Source organism: Aquila chrysaetos, chromosome 2 (assembly GCF_900496995.4).
Source record: "Aquila chrysaetos chrysaetos chromosome 2, bAquChr1.4, whole genome shotgun sequence".
Classification (NCBI taxonomy): domain Eukaryota; kingdom Metazoa; phylum Chordata; class Aves; order Accipitriformes; family Accipitridae; genus Aquila; species Aquila chrysaetos.
In genome coordinates, this window is record NC_044005.1 from 77425408 (window position 1) to 77441877 (window position 16470).

The window sequence follows — 16470 nt, forward strand, 5'->3', positions numbered from 1 at the left end:
TTGTAAACTATTAATAGCTGTCCCATCAAAAGGATGTGTTGGCAAAATTTCTAGAAATGCAGTATCTGTGAGGGAGGACAATTTTGAAATAATGTTTCACAAATTTAATTTTGTAATTTATAATGCTGTCTTACTCAAATAGAAAAAGAAATGCTATCCAAACACAATTACACTCTTCCCACCTTGTATTAGAGGAATACATCCAGTATCAAGTAAACAAGACAAATTACAGTACAAATATAAGTACTGCGGATGGACTTTAGCAGAAGGTAAGCACTAGCATTATAGTAACTGAGTTTTATCCATACACCAGTCTTACAGTTTTAAGTGCAACTTCGTAAGAGTTTACACATGTATGGATTATTTACATGAACCATCTGTATCCTGTCATTTACTGTAAAATAAAAAAATTGAAGGGAAAACTTTGAATTTGCATCTCAATAAGAATTATAATGTCTGCTTAAAAAAACACCAGATCTATCTGGAAAAAAAATACCAAAAAAAAAATTACTACCACCAAGGCAACGGAATACCAAAACTGATTTGAGTAGAAAGTTCATGACAAGAAAAAAACCAAAGGTGCTTCTATTAATCACAGGTGGTATTCAGCATAAAAAAAAAAAAAGTTTCAAGCACTGGTGTTTTTAACCAAAACCTACCTTGTTAGGAAAACATGCTCCATGGCGACCATCCTGATTTGGACAGAATTTACAAACAGTGCCAATTTTTACATACATCAACTAGCAAGTGTTATCAAGACTTCCAACATATCAATTTGTGGGGTTTTTTCCCTCTTAGAAACAGTTTGTTAAGAAAAAGGAGAAAAGCCCAATAAAATAAAAATAAGCACCTAGACAAGAATAGGCTGTACAACAAATATTTATCATATTATAAAGCACCACAGTGAAAACACCACCAATGTTTACAGAAGCAAGTAAAAACAGACTAAAGAACATTAACACAGATGATGTTCTGTTGTATTAGACATCTTATTTCATGGCTTGTGACCATTCAGGCAAAGAGAAGACTTGAAAAGACATTAATTCCTAGGTGCTTTATAACACTTCAACAAAATGCAGAGATGGTATCTAAGCTGCTGTTTTATTTTGGGCTTCTGGAGGTTGCAAGTCTCTCTCTTATATGCATACTTTTAAATTTCAGTATACTCCTCCGAGAGTGCAAGATGCAGTAAGCCACTTTCCACTGGGAGGAGTTGACTAGTACCTGTCATCCTCCGGAGATGCATGCTGGATATGAATCCTGGGACTAGTAGGTCGTCTCCTCTCTAGGGAGGGGGACCATCTACCCCTGTTTGCCCATTCGATAAAACAGGAAAAAAACAGGATATTTAGTTTGTGATAAAATTAAATATATGGGATTTGGGACTGGAAAAATACCCCAAAAAGTCATGAAAGTGTGTCATTTAATTATTTTTTCTAGCAGTTTTCTAGTCCCCAAGTATACTATTCTAATGGCTGTTAACTGCAGAAACATTACAGCTGAAACAAAGAGAATGTGTGCCCAAAGATGCAGAATTTAGACCAATATAAATCTTTTACATAGTCTACCATTAAGTTTTCAAATATTCTTAAATGTTAGATTATCTAAAAGCCTGTCATTCGCATAGAAAGTTGTAATTCCAAACTAGAAGAGATTTTCAAAGACCATATGATGGTCATTTTCTGGCTGGTATTTTGTTAAGTTCATGTCTCCTAGCTCTTTGTACTGAAAAATGCATTCTCAATAAAAATATAGGACTATGAATTATAAGAAAAATTCTAAGGCATAAAGTCACCCTTTTCTGGAACACAATGAGAGAGTAAAGGTAAATTAATTAGCTATAACTAAGCTACACACATTTGTGTATATGTACTGGAGTAATTTTTTTCATTTAAAAATATATATTGAAAGCATGTGCAACCAGCTTCCTCTTCTGTTTGTTTCTCTGTATCCCTCCAGTACATGCCAGCAGATTATGTTGTATAATTAAATTTAACAAAAAGGACCTGAGCTGTGAATGAAAACTGGTGTCTTACATGATTTTTTTTTTTTTAAAAAGCTCATTTAATTTAGAATGATACATACTATCCTATAGACTGGTGTTGCTTATTTTGTTGGGATGTTATGTGGTTGTAATAGTACAAGTGTACGTATAACAATTTACAAAATCAAAATATACTGAAAAATTTACAAACAGCAAAATGTTTACATAAACTCTGCACAACTATCTAATATTTCACTTTCTGAGGCATCCTTCCAGTCCATGTAATAAGGAAAAGGGTTTGATTTATGGAACATGCAAATAGCAAAGTTTTCAAGGAGATTAGCATCACTTGAACATTAAGGTAGAACTTTCAGAAGTTTCAAGAGCAAATAGGTTGTTAGTAGTTAGTTTCTTTTTCTCTCCAAAGCAAGAGTTAAAGAAAATGTTAATGCATCAGTGCACTCAAAGCCCTTAATATGCTGATATCCACTACAAATATTAAACAGCATTTGATAGAATTAACTAGGTCATGCAGTATGAACTTTGAGAACATGCTCTCTTTCACTGAACGTCGAATAACTGTGAGCCACAGTACAGCGCAGACAAACATGCAGTAACCTCTTCCTTTACATGGTTGAAAAGAACTGGAAACAATACGTTGCATACCTAATGCAAAGAGTTATTTTACTGTACATTATTTTAAATGTAAATGGTGATATTCAACATAACTGTTAAAGGCATGCAATATAAACACCTAATACTTCAGACTTACTAAAAAACCTTAGAAAAATCAACATGAAATCAGGACAGCTCTTAATTGGATCAAGTGACAGCTCCAACTTCTCTGTTATCTATTTATGAGTAGGTAACAAGTAACTGTTCGGCTTTGTACCTTCTTCAGGTGGTAGTGACCAGCTAATAGCAAACAACCTGAAGATCTTTGAAATGTTTTGATTCCTACTGCAGCAAAGCACCTCAGAACAAATCTAACGCCACAGCTGCTGGGCTGCATTTTGCAGATGTGCTGACCCTGTTGTACATGAACTAATCCCTGGGCTCTTTGGTTTTATTTGCTCAGATCTCCACTAACTAACCTCTCAGGACCAAAGCATACAAACAGTACCAATCTGTACAACTGCTCTTGCGCTAACTGCTAATATACACAATTGCTTGGAACATAAGAAACTTAGAAGGCAAATAAAAGCCACACTACATATTATTAAGTCACTATCACTGCCTGCAATGTTATATCAATCTGGGGAAGATGCCGTTATGATGAGAAACCATTGCTGAATCAGTTCAGATACTGCACTTAAATCTCATGCCTATGTGCTTTCCTAACTGGAGGCGGGGGGCTGCAAATTTCCTCATTCTAAAGAAATGGTGCATAATTTACAAGGAAAAAAAGCAAAAAATTTGAGACACAGTGAAAAGGACAATAAAAAAAATCATAATAAAGGAAGTAGTAGCAGCAAAAACATTTTCAATGTCATTAGAGGATATTTATGACTATATTATAAAAGTAACATAGGCCTTGCAGATCATCACAGGAACTTCAACAATGCAATCATTTTGAAAAAAAACCAAAAAACAAACCAGCTGAGAATAAATGGAGAGGTGGGTGGGGAGAGGAAAAAAAAAAAGGCAGGCATGCTGCAACTGTACAGATGTATGCAGTAGGGGCTGGATATTTTTGAGTATCCTAGTGTATACTGCGCCAAGGAGAAATACATGACGGATTAAGTTCTGTACTAAACAATTCCATTTACCAAAAAACTTTGGCAGGTCTGTGGCAGGGCAAGGTCAGTTTGCCAGTCAAGTTGTACAGACTTTCCTTGCTTAAATGATGAGGCTTATAGCAGGAGAAAAGGAATGTCTTTTTGTTGTTGTTTTGTTTTTGTTTTAATGCAACTAACAAGACTCATATATCCCAAATTTATATATACTGCTGAAAGTATTTTTCTGCTGGTATATGTGGGTCAACAATATGACTGGCAAAGCAGCATCTTAAAAACCAGTAACTAGTCCGACCATTCCAAATGACAGGAATGATGTTGTATAGTTTAAGGATCAAAACCATTTCCAACAAATCATTGTCACAGAGAAACAGGACTCTATTGTCCATCAGTTACACACAGCCAACACCAATTTGTTAAAAAAAGCTCAAGTGGACTATTTTAACTCTTGATTTCAAATTCAATCTAATTTATACCCTCTAAGACAAAAGATTGGGTGGAATAAGTAGAAATAATTTTCCATAGGTGAGTACACTCATAATTTTGTTGAAGAAAATATACAATGCCACATTTAGAAGTCTGTCTTTATATTTTGAGGTCTAAAAAGTCTAAATTTTTAAATAAAATCTACAATACCATTTGCGGGGGGTGAGGGGAGAGGAAACACCATGAAAACAACTAACAATACCTTTAACATAGGTCCCTCAAATATAATGATAATAAAGTGGTGCTGCATAGATCAGACTTCACAAAACCATGTAGTGTTTCTCTTTGCTACAAGCAGGACCAACTCTACACCTGATGGATGTTTGTCTAATCTCTTCTTAGACAATCTCCAGTAATGAAGCCAAAACAACCTTTTCCATATTGCCTACTACACTGTTTCATCATATTTGCTTTCAAAAAAGCTTTCCTACTGTTTAAGATGAACCTATCTTACTGTATTTTAAGTCCCTTATTCTCGTCTTGTCCAGCACAGGAACAAAATGCTTTCTGCATACCTTGAACTTAATTCTATGTTTTTCAAACTGAAGTCTCCTCTATCATTACATGCAACTGATCACTAACCTCACGTTAAAGTGTAAGCAGATACATTCAACAATGGAGAATTAAATCTTCTAAAATTAGCTTACCCCAAAACAAAAATATTAATTTGGTGGGTTTTATACATTAAATATAACATCTTCCTCCAAAAATTGGGCTGTGTTGGAAAAACATCATCTATGTCGGGAGAAAAATTTAAAAAAAGTATGTCCTAAATCCCGTGTCAGAGCCACACAGGTCTTATTTTCAACAAAACCATCATGGAAAATTTGAATATGACTTTATTAAAAAAGAGTTTTCTGCACCCCCACGAAGGATCCCAAGTCAAAAGCACCTATTTAGGACTTCTAAAAGCAAAGAAGTAAAAAGTTTCATAGTGATGGACAATTTTTCTGGATCAGGCTCACAGATGATTTGGTAAAACCACGTGTTTAGTAGCAGTAGAGGCAATTAACACAGACTAAACACTTTTCTTTACAATGAGCTGATGAAAAATGCTGCAGATTCTGTGCAGTGCCTATAGGACAGAGGTTGCTGGGCATGAATTAGAAAGACACAATAGAACTAGTTAACATCAGTGACAGGTGTAGTTTTGAGTATAATATTTTAATTAGATAGTTTACAATTGCCAGTTACTGTTTCACTGAATATTCAAATGATGGGTGGCATCTTGAAATAAAAGTTATTACATTAAATAGTTGCTTGTAGACAAATACAGCTGTATATATCTACACACTTAGTTCTTAATATGAGGCTACGATATTTTTTTTTTTAAATCTAGAATGATAACCTGTATTTCATTCTGAGTGGCCTTATCTCTGTCATACTTTTTTTTGTTTTTTTTAATAACCATGTATATATTATCTATGGTATCTTGAGCTCAATCTCAAAAAGGAATGAACTAGTGTAGATCCATCTGATTTATCTCAGCAGAACATGAGTCACTCCTCTGCAACAGGGGCACAACTTGAGAAAAGCAAAGTTCCAATCAAGGAGCAGCGAGAAGTGGGGAGGAGAGGAAGGGAAATTTCACAAAAAACTTAGGAGAAACCTTATCTCAAAGGGAGAACTACATTCTTGCTGCCCTTCTTCACAGGTCCTCTCCCACAATAATGAAAATGATGCAACTGTTATAACCACCGCACTGTGGGGACTGACAAAGCAACTTTGCATTATTAACTGCCGTGCTAGTTCAATATGTATCGCACAGATGAAATTGTAATTCCACCATAGTCCCACTCAATGGGAGCCTATTACTGCCTTTAGTGAAGCTAAAATCTCACTCTAAAATGGTATAGTTCTTAGCAAAAAACACAGGCGGTGATGAAAAATTCCCTTGTGAAACAATCCCATCTGTCAAACACACCAGTAGTATTTGGTTCATCTAAGATTTTGAACGAAGCTATTGTAATATTAAAAATTCAGAAAGCATCCATAAAATGCCCGCACGATATATGACACAACAGTATTTCATTTAAATTGCAAACATGTCTTCTTAAGACTTATGTGAGCCTTAATATAATGTCACAGAGTGAAAAAAAACTTAATGCAGTGATTTGCCTTGTAAGTGCAAAAGCAGATGCAGCAGATTAGATTAAGAAAGCAATGAAGTTTGGCTGTTTTGTAGAAAATACATCACTACACAAACTACAGTTCTGGCTTGAAATACGAGAGTTTTGTCATAATTTATAAATTATGTCACCGCCTTAGCAGTCCACAGAACAGGCAAGAAACAAATGTAATACTTTTTAGCAAATGATGATGAAGATAAAGAACCAAGTGGTACTTTGTCAAAATACTTAACACTGCAATGCTATTATCAGCATACTGAGGACTTTTGTTAACAATGACAACAGCTTGAACTGAAACAAGGAAAGAAGCCAGAAGCGATTATAAACTCCAACACACAGTTCACGTGACATACATGAATATGGGAGCAAAAATGTCTACAAATACCAAAGCAGACATGAATGTACAAGAATGTAGAGTAGTCATATGAAGTAAAACAAAACTGATAGAGATCACCAGCACAGATGACAAGAAATTCATAAGTTTTTATTTTATACCTTTCTCGTTCTGGTGAATGCAAACTAGTATCTGGTCTCAAGCAGTTGGTACTAGCACTCCTAGCCCTGTCAAGGGAGGGCTGTAGTTCACTAGTGCCAGTGCATTGCATCCAATGGTAGAAGAGAAAGAAAAAGAAAACAAAGAAAGGAATACAATGTTAGATATTAACTCATAAAATAATGCTCTCTTTACAGAAAATGTAGAATCACAATGATTTAATTAAGGAAAACGTAAAAGAGCTGACTGGATGACAGTGCCAAGATTTGTTTACAAAATAAAAGCAAACAAAAGACTGCTAGAAATTTTTTGCTAAGATTGTTGAAATGCTTAAAACTGAATGAGACAGAACAACATCCACTTGTAAGAAAGTGGAATGAGAAATATCAAACAATAAATTTAAAATCCTTATTAACAGCAGTAAATCTTAAGCCAACATAAAAGGGTGAGATACACTATATATTATGTGAAATCACTTTACAGTGAAGCTCATTTACTCTGCAAATCCATATTAGATACCAAACAGGAGGGGGGATTAATCCTCAGTTTCTTACCTAACAAGTAGATCATCTCCAAATTTCGGTATTCGTGAATTAAGGCAATCACGAAGGAGTGAAATATCCTGTCTAATCACGGATTTGGTCTTAGCACATGCAGGAAGAGTTGAGCTTTGTAAATTAAAATTTTTTAAACAAAATGAAAATAAATTTGACATGTAACCAAAACCTTATACATAAACAAAAGAATGTAACAAAGAAAAACACGCAACATATAATTTTAACAGTGAAGACAACTCTACCTAATACAAAGTGGCTTGGTTTGGGGTTTTTTTGTAACGTGGGGGTTAATTTAAACAGTTATATGAAGTTATTTTAGGATTATATCCCTTATCTCTCAGTTATAAAGAGTGTATGAAACATTTTTTTTTTTTTTATTTAACAAAGCAAGACTATCTATTTTTTTAAAAAGGAACTAACTACTTAAAGGGGACTCTAAACACTTCTTACCTGTATAGGTTCCAATGAGTACCATTTTCTAGTAAAGGCATCTTGGGTGGTAATGTTTTATAGTGCCTAACAGAACTTCTTGAATGTGGTGGAACAGAAAACAGAACAACACAAAAACATGCCAGAAATAAAAAGACAGGCAAAGGTAAGCCAAGACTGACCAAAATGTAAAATAAATGCATAATACTCTACTACATTTAATAGCTGTATGAGTAGATTCCTCAATATATGTTTTTCTCAACTACTGTGACAGCTATCTGGGGGACAAATTTTTGTATTTACACTTTTGTTAATGCAGTCTGTGAACTCATGACGATACTAGTCAGCTCAGATTTTTTTCCTTGTAATTGAAGTAATCTAAATTCCATTTATAGAGGTTTTTAATTAAAATATACAAGCTGTTGTAAAGAATTAGGTTGATATGAAACTTGGTCTTTATTCCTCTTAGCGATGCCTTACTTAAGCCTACAGAGACTTTAACCTCTTCAGTAGCCAAGCATGAAAAGCTTGCTGAAACAGTGAAATATAGTATCACAACCTTAATTATAGATGTATTAGCATCTGGCATTTTTGAATATGGAAGTCTTTTGGAAGTGGTTTATTAGCTTCAATATTTAACAGTAAGTAAATGCTATTAATAATAAGCTAATTAAAAAACCTAGGAGATCTACTGTATCAGCCAGCACAGCAGCACTCTGAGATGTTACATGACAACTGTCTAATATCACTTACAGTACATGAGATTTTAGAACAGGAAATGTTTACTTTATTATCCAGCTCTACCCAATGAATAAGGGAGAAATTTAAAGGCAGACATTGGCCTCTGAGTGGGAATCATGGCCATTTAATGGTTAAGGGTTAATAACCAAGTCCTAACAATTTTCCACATACCCTACCAGGACACAGCTGCAGTGCTATTAGCAGAAGGACCAGCAGCCTTGAGGGTTTTGAACATTTTGATTCCTGTTGAGGCTTGGACCTAGGCACAGCAGATCAACATTACAAACCCAGCTGTGTCACAGACAGATGAAACAACTCTCTGCCTGGAAACCCCAGTGTTTGTAAAACCCTGAGGGATTTCACAGAGGAGCTTTGACCCTTCTTGTACAGGTTTAGGGGTCATCACTGCTGACATCTCTAGCAGAGGTCACTGTGACTTTGCAAAGTTGGAATAAAGGAATGGTTGTCCATCAGATCAATCCTGGCATATTAGCAGATAGTAGCAAAGTGGGTGTGACCTAAGACATGGAATGTGACAAGCCATGGTCTATGGCATAGGTACACATGTCCTTCCAGCATTTCTGCTGTTAGTCAATAATTGCATACAGATGGACAGGATGGACAACCAGGACTAGTATCATTCTAAACTGGTGTATTAAACTAAACATGTATCTTAACTTTGTAGCTTGGACTATCTCATATTAGTATTTCTTTCATTTAACATTAGAGCCTTAACATTTCTTTCCCATTTTAAGCTGAAGCTGTCTCAATTATTCAGGAAGCTCTCTAGAAAACAAGGATAAAGCTTTATAATGTTTCTAACATTAATAAATGTCAGGCCACTACAAATGAGAAAGGACAAAATATGGCAACCAATGCACAGAACAAATTTTTGTTGAAGCAGTTTTTGAGACTATTAAGTCAAGGATGGATATTGGCAATTTTCTGGGTATTATTCAAACTTGGATTAGGCTGTATAAGCCTCAGAGTTAAATTTAAAAAAATCAATCTATTGTCTTCTATTGCCCTTATATTCACCTTCAATACATTATTAAAATTACCATTCTGTTCTATAGTATATCATTACTGTTACTTTAAAGGGGTGAATTTGTTACTTTTTTATGATCAAGAAAAGTAACAGCAATAATTAGAATAAGGAAAAAGGCAAGACAAGGCTGTACTCTCTGAATTCAGCGTAGCACTTACTTAACTCCATTGCTGCCCATGCACAATTTTTAGCTGGTTAGCTGGCCTGACTGGTTAGCATATTTGTAAAACTATTGGAAATCTATTGTGGCTGGGCTAAGTGCATCAAAAGTTCATAATACAATATTTACTTTGTGAATTAAGTGAGAATTTAAGCATTTTCATTGAAGAATACTAATGAAAATTATCATCTTTAAGAGGGAAAGGAAAAAGCACAGAGCTGGGGACAAGGAAGGGGGTGAAGCTATAGAAGATACAGCAAAAAGAGAAAGGCCATAGGAAGGAGGCAGGAAAAATTGCTATTGCATGACAATAAAAGGACATAAAATAACAGGCAGTGAAATAAATTATTAACTTTTAAAACCTAAAATGTTGAGGAAAAGGCTTTTTTAGATAAAGTATGAGAATGAAACTCTTTCTACTGATAATAAAAACTTAATTTTTAAATTAACAGCTTCTCTGATGCACAGATTTTTTGGAAAGTTTTCATATTTATTATTATTTTACCTTTATACTACTGTGCCTTATAATAGGACGCTATCACAGCATCTTCGATGCTGTTTCAAATTCGATGAAGAGAATTAAAGCAACCCAAGGCATATTAAAAAAACCAAACTACTCTGTATGGGAAAATCCTACACCAAGTAAATGAGTAAGTACATTAGACAACATGGATTTAAAAGTTTGATGGTTTTAAACATATAGCACTGACGTAAAACTTTTAGCAGCACCCAGATCCCAAACAGAAAAATGGTTAACTACTTGGTTGAAGTAGTTGACTGGTTAACTACTTCAACTTCAACCTACATTTTTACCAATTCTAAATGGAAGATTTTCTACGCAATCTGACATGTATTTTTAACAAGGTTAACAGATGCAGTGGAAAAAAAAGGCAGGGAGGGGCAGAATTAGATTTGTTAGATAAAGATATTTCAGTCCCATTTAGTTGCACAACATTCGGAAGAGTTGAGACAGGGAGCTCCACGCTTTGGAACGAGAGATTAATGAAGATTGAAGATGAGCCCAAACTACAAAGTTTATGCCTGGATCTAATTTATAGCACAATTTGTAGATGCACGACCAAGTAATACGAGACTCCTCAAATCTGGAGTTCCCAGTGAGCCCTTGTTAATCACTGTTCTTTCCCCTACAAGTGACCAAGATCAGCATGAGATTAGGTGTCACAACAAGTAAAGATTGTTGGCTTTTGAGTGGCTGTAACATAAACATAAAAATGCAAATAAAAGAAAACACAAAAACAACTAAAAAGGAATGTTTGAAATTATAACAACACTGTCATGCATTGGGAGATCAGGACTTCTGTGACTAGACAGAAAATCTACCACAAAATATAACTGCAAAATCAGAATTTCTTCAACAGCTTTAATCCTTACTACTGAAGTTCACAAACATATATACACATCTCAATCTGAATTAAAACAAACAAAAAAGAAAAACTGACACCTGGATCACAATGTACTGGGAAGTTCTTTACTTACTGGGACTAATACCACTATGGAAAAAAGTTGGGCACACAAAGTATAGACAACTAACCAGATGTGTTCATGATTACCAAATTCCTGTAGTTACCTGATGGTATGTAGGCACTCTGCACTTCTTCCTCGTTTTGCTCTGGGCAGCATAAGAAGCTCACTGCACAGACAGGATGGGTGGTGAGTGAAACAGATATAATTATGAAGCATTAGATGACATGGGTTATGCCAATGATATGCAAATGAAAACATAAAAAGAAACAAGAAGCTTCCACCCAGATAGTCTGATAATGTTCAAACCCAGACTGCACTTCTCAGATATGAGCCAAAAAATGCCTGTGATAACTACATGTTCAGCAAATTCCTTTTAGCGTGGCACCTATTTTTGTGGGATTTCTCCTTTTAAAATTCAGAAGTACTGTTTCAGAGCTCTTCATGACAAAAGGTATCCATAAGACAGCTACATTTCTCTAATAAACTCCTTTCCTGTGAACTAATTAAAGAAGAAATACTTTAGAAAAAAAAGAATTATGCTTGTTGTTTGTTTTGTGGGTTTTTTTTTTTCTTCCTAAGCCACAAAATCATAGATGAAAAAACAGGGAGGGTTTACTACTAATTTACTGCAGATCAGTTTATGAGAAGAGTAACCGGTCACCCTTTTGGGAAAAACAAAAATATATGTTCACTGGAAATATTACATTTGGCCAAATATAGAATCTGACTTATAGCTATTGACAGTATTTTGTAATGCACTCCTAAAGAAACAAAAAAATTGCTAATCAGTCATCAGACTTTTTTTGTTTCTTGCTGTTTCCAATTGAGAAAATTAGCCGTCTATTCTATTTTTTATTTACTGTAACCAAACACAGCCAGCAAGATGGTAAAATTAATACATATTTATGCCTATGGTAAATATGACTATGATATGAAATATCCCTTGAATTAATTGTGTAGTTTTATGCAATTCAACAGAATCAGAACGACCGAGCTCCAAACCTCCTAATTATTGTAAATATGAAATTAAAGGTAAACTTCATGGAAACATGCTATTTTAAAAGAAGCAGGGAATAATATGAATTACTATGGTGACAAAGAGAGAAAAGATTATAAAATAGAAAAAGCAGCAGTTGTTCAATGTGCTTTGTGCTTCATGCCATTATAAAATGACTCATTTAATTGATGCAATATAGGTAATATTTATCTAAAATTCTAAACTGGGCAGCTTGAAATAACAGCTTGCGAGTCACATGTGAGATTTAACTTTGCATCTGGAACCACTAGCCTGATTTGATGCAACAAAATGTATTAAAATTGAACTGTTGTTTGTTTGTTTGTTTTTTAAATAAAATTTCCATTCATAAGCTCAGAGAACTGACAGAATTTATACGCACCTTTCCCAATTACAAATAAAAATGCACTTCAGGAAAACAGTTACCATTTTCTTAAAGAGTTGCGAAGTAGTTGCAAAGTCCATTTTAAATCACAGGGTACTTCCTTAATATTTACTCTACGTTTGCTAAGCCAAAGAGTATCTATTGTAATTGGCCCATGGCAAACAGTAATATAAAATTCATCCAGAAAAGGGATATAAAATAGCAAATGCACCAGAAATCTTCAAGTTAAAAAAACAAAGCAAAAGAATCCATCACAGTAGATTACTGATAATACTCACAATTCTATAATAAATTAAGTCTGGTTTGGAGACATTTAAAATAAAGATTGTTGTTCTAAAACAAGTGTTATCTAATGTGAGTATTTTAGTACTCACATTAAAATATTTATTTAGGAATAAAAGAAACACTAAAAAAAAAATAAAAATGAAGAGGGCCATGCCCTTGAAAATTGGATGATGATCCTAAATTCAGAGCAAAATATACTGCTTAGCTAGATTTCCTAATAAAAAGCTTTTCCTAACAGATGTATATATGTATACACACACACACACACGTGTATATATGTATATAAATATAAATAAAAAAAGGTAAAGTGGACAAATCACTTCCACTGGAAATTTATCATACCAGATGCTTTAGTAAGAGACTATACTAACTACTTTTACAAAGATCTATTCAGAATATTCAATATTAATTTGGGACCAATAACAGATCATTGAGAAAATGATCAAAAGTAATCAGCAACTGTAATTTCTGCCATGTAACTATCAGGTAATTACTCACCTTTCAAACCAGGTTTTTGTTAGGTATCTACATGAATGTACTTGTTTAGATGAGGGGTTCAGTAAATGAACAACACATAATACTTATACTACTATTGATACTAATACATAACACTGAATAAAGATTGGGTTTTTAAATCCTTGGACGCAACAGAGAATCTTCCTCAACAAAAGCTGGTTTTGATCTTCCCTATGATGCTGCTCTTATGCAATGAAAGACAGTGAAACCTGCAAGGGTTAAACAGTCTCCACAACCGAAGAAATCTGGGGAAAAGATGAAAACAGGAAAAAGGAGACCACTGCAGACAAGATTATTACTCAAGGAGAGTAAGTACATGGACTCATCTTTAAATCCTGCAAATAAGCCATGTACATCCATCACGTCTGATCTTTAAACTTCTGAAAAGCGTTTTCTGAACATTGAAAAGAGCTGAAAACTGCATCTTACGCCTCTGAACAAATCCACCAGCCCATTGCTGCTGTGGCTCTGGTCTCATGTCCAAGAAAGCCTCAATGCAAGCCCTGCTCTCCAAGCATAACCCATGCATATATCATCATTTATGTCACGGTTTGAGGCTTTACTGGAAGAAAATTTTCTAGACAGTTAACTGTTTATATTTTTTTTCTACTGACAAAAGCTACTTTTTAATGTCTCTACCTCTTCAGATCTGCTGAATAACAAATCTATCCAATAAATACCCTCAGGAGTCTTTTTAATATATCACTACTTACAATAAATAATAACATGAAACATTTGCAACAAGTGGAAATTATTTAGATTAGCTTAACTATAAATCTGACTACTACATTTAAAAAGCATTTCAATTCACCTCTGAAAGGAAATTCAGTACAACAATCCAACTTAGACAATTCTGTACATACTTCTTGCCTATAAAGTTGAATTTGAAAATGTTCTGAATAACTCATTAATTCCTGTATGTATGTTATCACATTCAAAAAGCAAAACAGGCAAGATCATATACAAAACTGAACTAATTTAACTGCAAAAGCCATCTGTTATTCAATTTCTATGTTGCTTCAAAACTGGACAAAGAGTTCCAGAGATTTTTATGATTTATTCTTTACACGTTTTCACATCACTATGAAGTGTATGTTCTGTATTGAATTTACTGGATCATTTGGAAAAGTTTTGTTGTCTTTAGTCATAAAAAATAGTAACTTACTGCAAAAAAAAAAATCCAAAGGCATTACTAGGATAATTGATCTTATACGAATAGTAAACATTTGCCATTACAGTTTAGCTATATGATTTTTTTTGAAGTAAACAACCCACAAACATTGATAATCTATGTGACTGTCATCATTATGTTTCCCAAATACTGAACTGAAATACCTTTTTAAACTTTTTTTAGCTATAAACTAAACAGAAATTCTCATTTTCTTCCATTATATTAGAATATATTCCTAGATACCTGAAAACAATGTCTACTAAGAGAGACCAAGCATTCTCTGAGGAGTGTAGCCACTGCATGTATTCCAGGGAGACACGTGTACATGTCACGCATCTAAGTTTGGAGATTTTTGCTAATTACAAGCACCGCAACTATCCTTGCTATGCTTGGGTACTGTACCAAGTTCACCAGAATGTTACATAAGATGCTGTGAGACTTCATACATAGATGTCCAAAATCTATAAGCACAGGAATGCAAATCATAGCATATGCAACTCCCAGCTAGTAGGAACGTATACCTGGTATCTTGCTGGCTACCAAAACAGATAAATTCTGAGTTACAAGAAGAGCTAGGACATATGTCCAGATTTATGGTTTTCTAGCTAAAATCTCTGGGCTTCATTCATGAAACAAACAGCAGAATACTCTAGGACAAACACCCAAGAACCATTAGTCTAGACACCTGCTATTACTGTCAACCCAGTGCACAGTTTTACCAAAGAAGAGATATAGATAATTTAACCATGACACTAGATTTGTCAGTTAGGGTGATTTCTCTCCCTTTCCCATTACTATCAGTCATGTTTCTACTGCACCCTTGAAAATTAGGCAAACCGGCAAAGACATTTCTAAAATTTTTTCCAAGTTCAGGCTGACGATGTACCTTTCTTGATCAGACAAATACTGACTATCCATGTCTCTGGATCTGTAATCAACTGGAGTTCTGGAGGCATCATGGTGTCTAGTTGGAGAACGTGATCTTCTCATTTGATGAATTTCATCTAAACTCCTGAAAGGCAGAAATATGTATGATAATCTTGTTTTCTCATAAATAATACAGCTTAATGGCTTACAGTACAAGTTGCTTGAAGGAAGTTTTTAATCATTAAATTGTTAATATACAACTTCTAGAAAAATATCAGCTCCTAAGATTAAAAAAAACCACCTCTGAGCATAGAAAGCATCCACTTCTACCGTATTTAGAAGTACATGCCTGTTTCTGTGTACCCTGATGGATTCAGTAATGGCATTTTCAAAGCCTGTACTTAAAGAATAACTGAGATAACATAAGAACTGATAACACTTCACATGAAATTAAGTTCTATGCGTTTGTAGATTCACAGTCAGATTTCTAAAGGGCTGATCTGGGGCTGTCAACTTTTTGCAGGTATCTCCAAGTTTTCTTTAAGAAAATCCAGGATAGGATATGGGAACTTACAGCAGATTGATAAAATCTTTAAGTGTTACACAAAAGGGGTATGATTCTGTATAAATGCAGGTAAACTCTGACCCCCACGACAGTAATTTAAAGCTCTCTTCACATGGAAAAGAACAAGAAAAGAAACTACTATCTGAAGGGCAGATTCTTCCTTTAGTTTAGTAACTGCCATTGGAACAAGACGCATTAGTTTTTCAAAGTATAAAATGAAAGTATGGGTGGGATTGACTATGAAATATTTCATTTGCGCATCATGCTTGTAGATAGAAAGAGTCAACAAGAGCACATATAATTGTTTGCAAAAGCAGAATGAGGAGCTCTCATTCTCTCTACTATTAAAAAAAAGAGTCAGTGCCACAGTCTGGTTTATGTACAGCCATACTCTTCTATCTGTTAAGAATGCATTACT

At 34.4% G+C, this 16470-nt stretch overlaps 1 protein-coding gene across 1 annotated transcript in view; it reads right to left on the reverse strand.

The window, feature by feature from the left end:
- RIMS1 (regulating synaptic membrane exocytosis 1) overlaps window positions 1–16470 on the reverse strand; it is a 342135-nt gene that overhangs the window by 107813 nt on the left and 217852 nt on the right. The window contains 6 exon segments of the mRNA XM_030034563.2: window positions 1225–1308; window positions 6831–6920; window positions 7383–7496; window positions 7836–7913; window positions 11352–11414; window positions 15507–15632. Coding sequence (XP_029890423.1) covers window positions 1225–1308; window positions 6831–6920; window positions 7383–7496; window positions 7836–7913; window positions 11352–11414; window positions 15507–15632 — 555 coding nt within the window.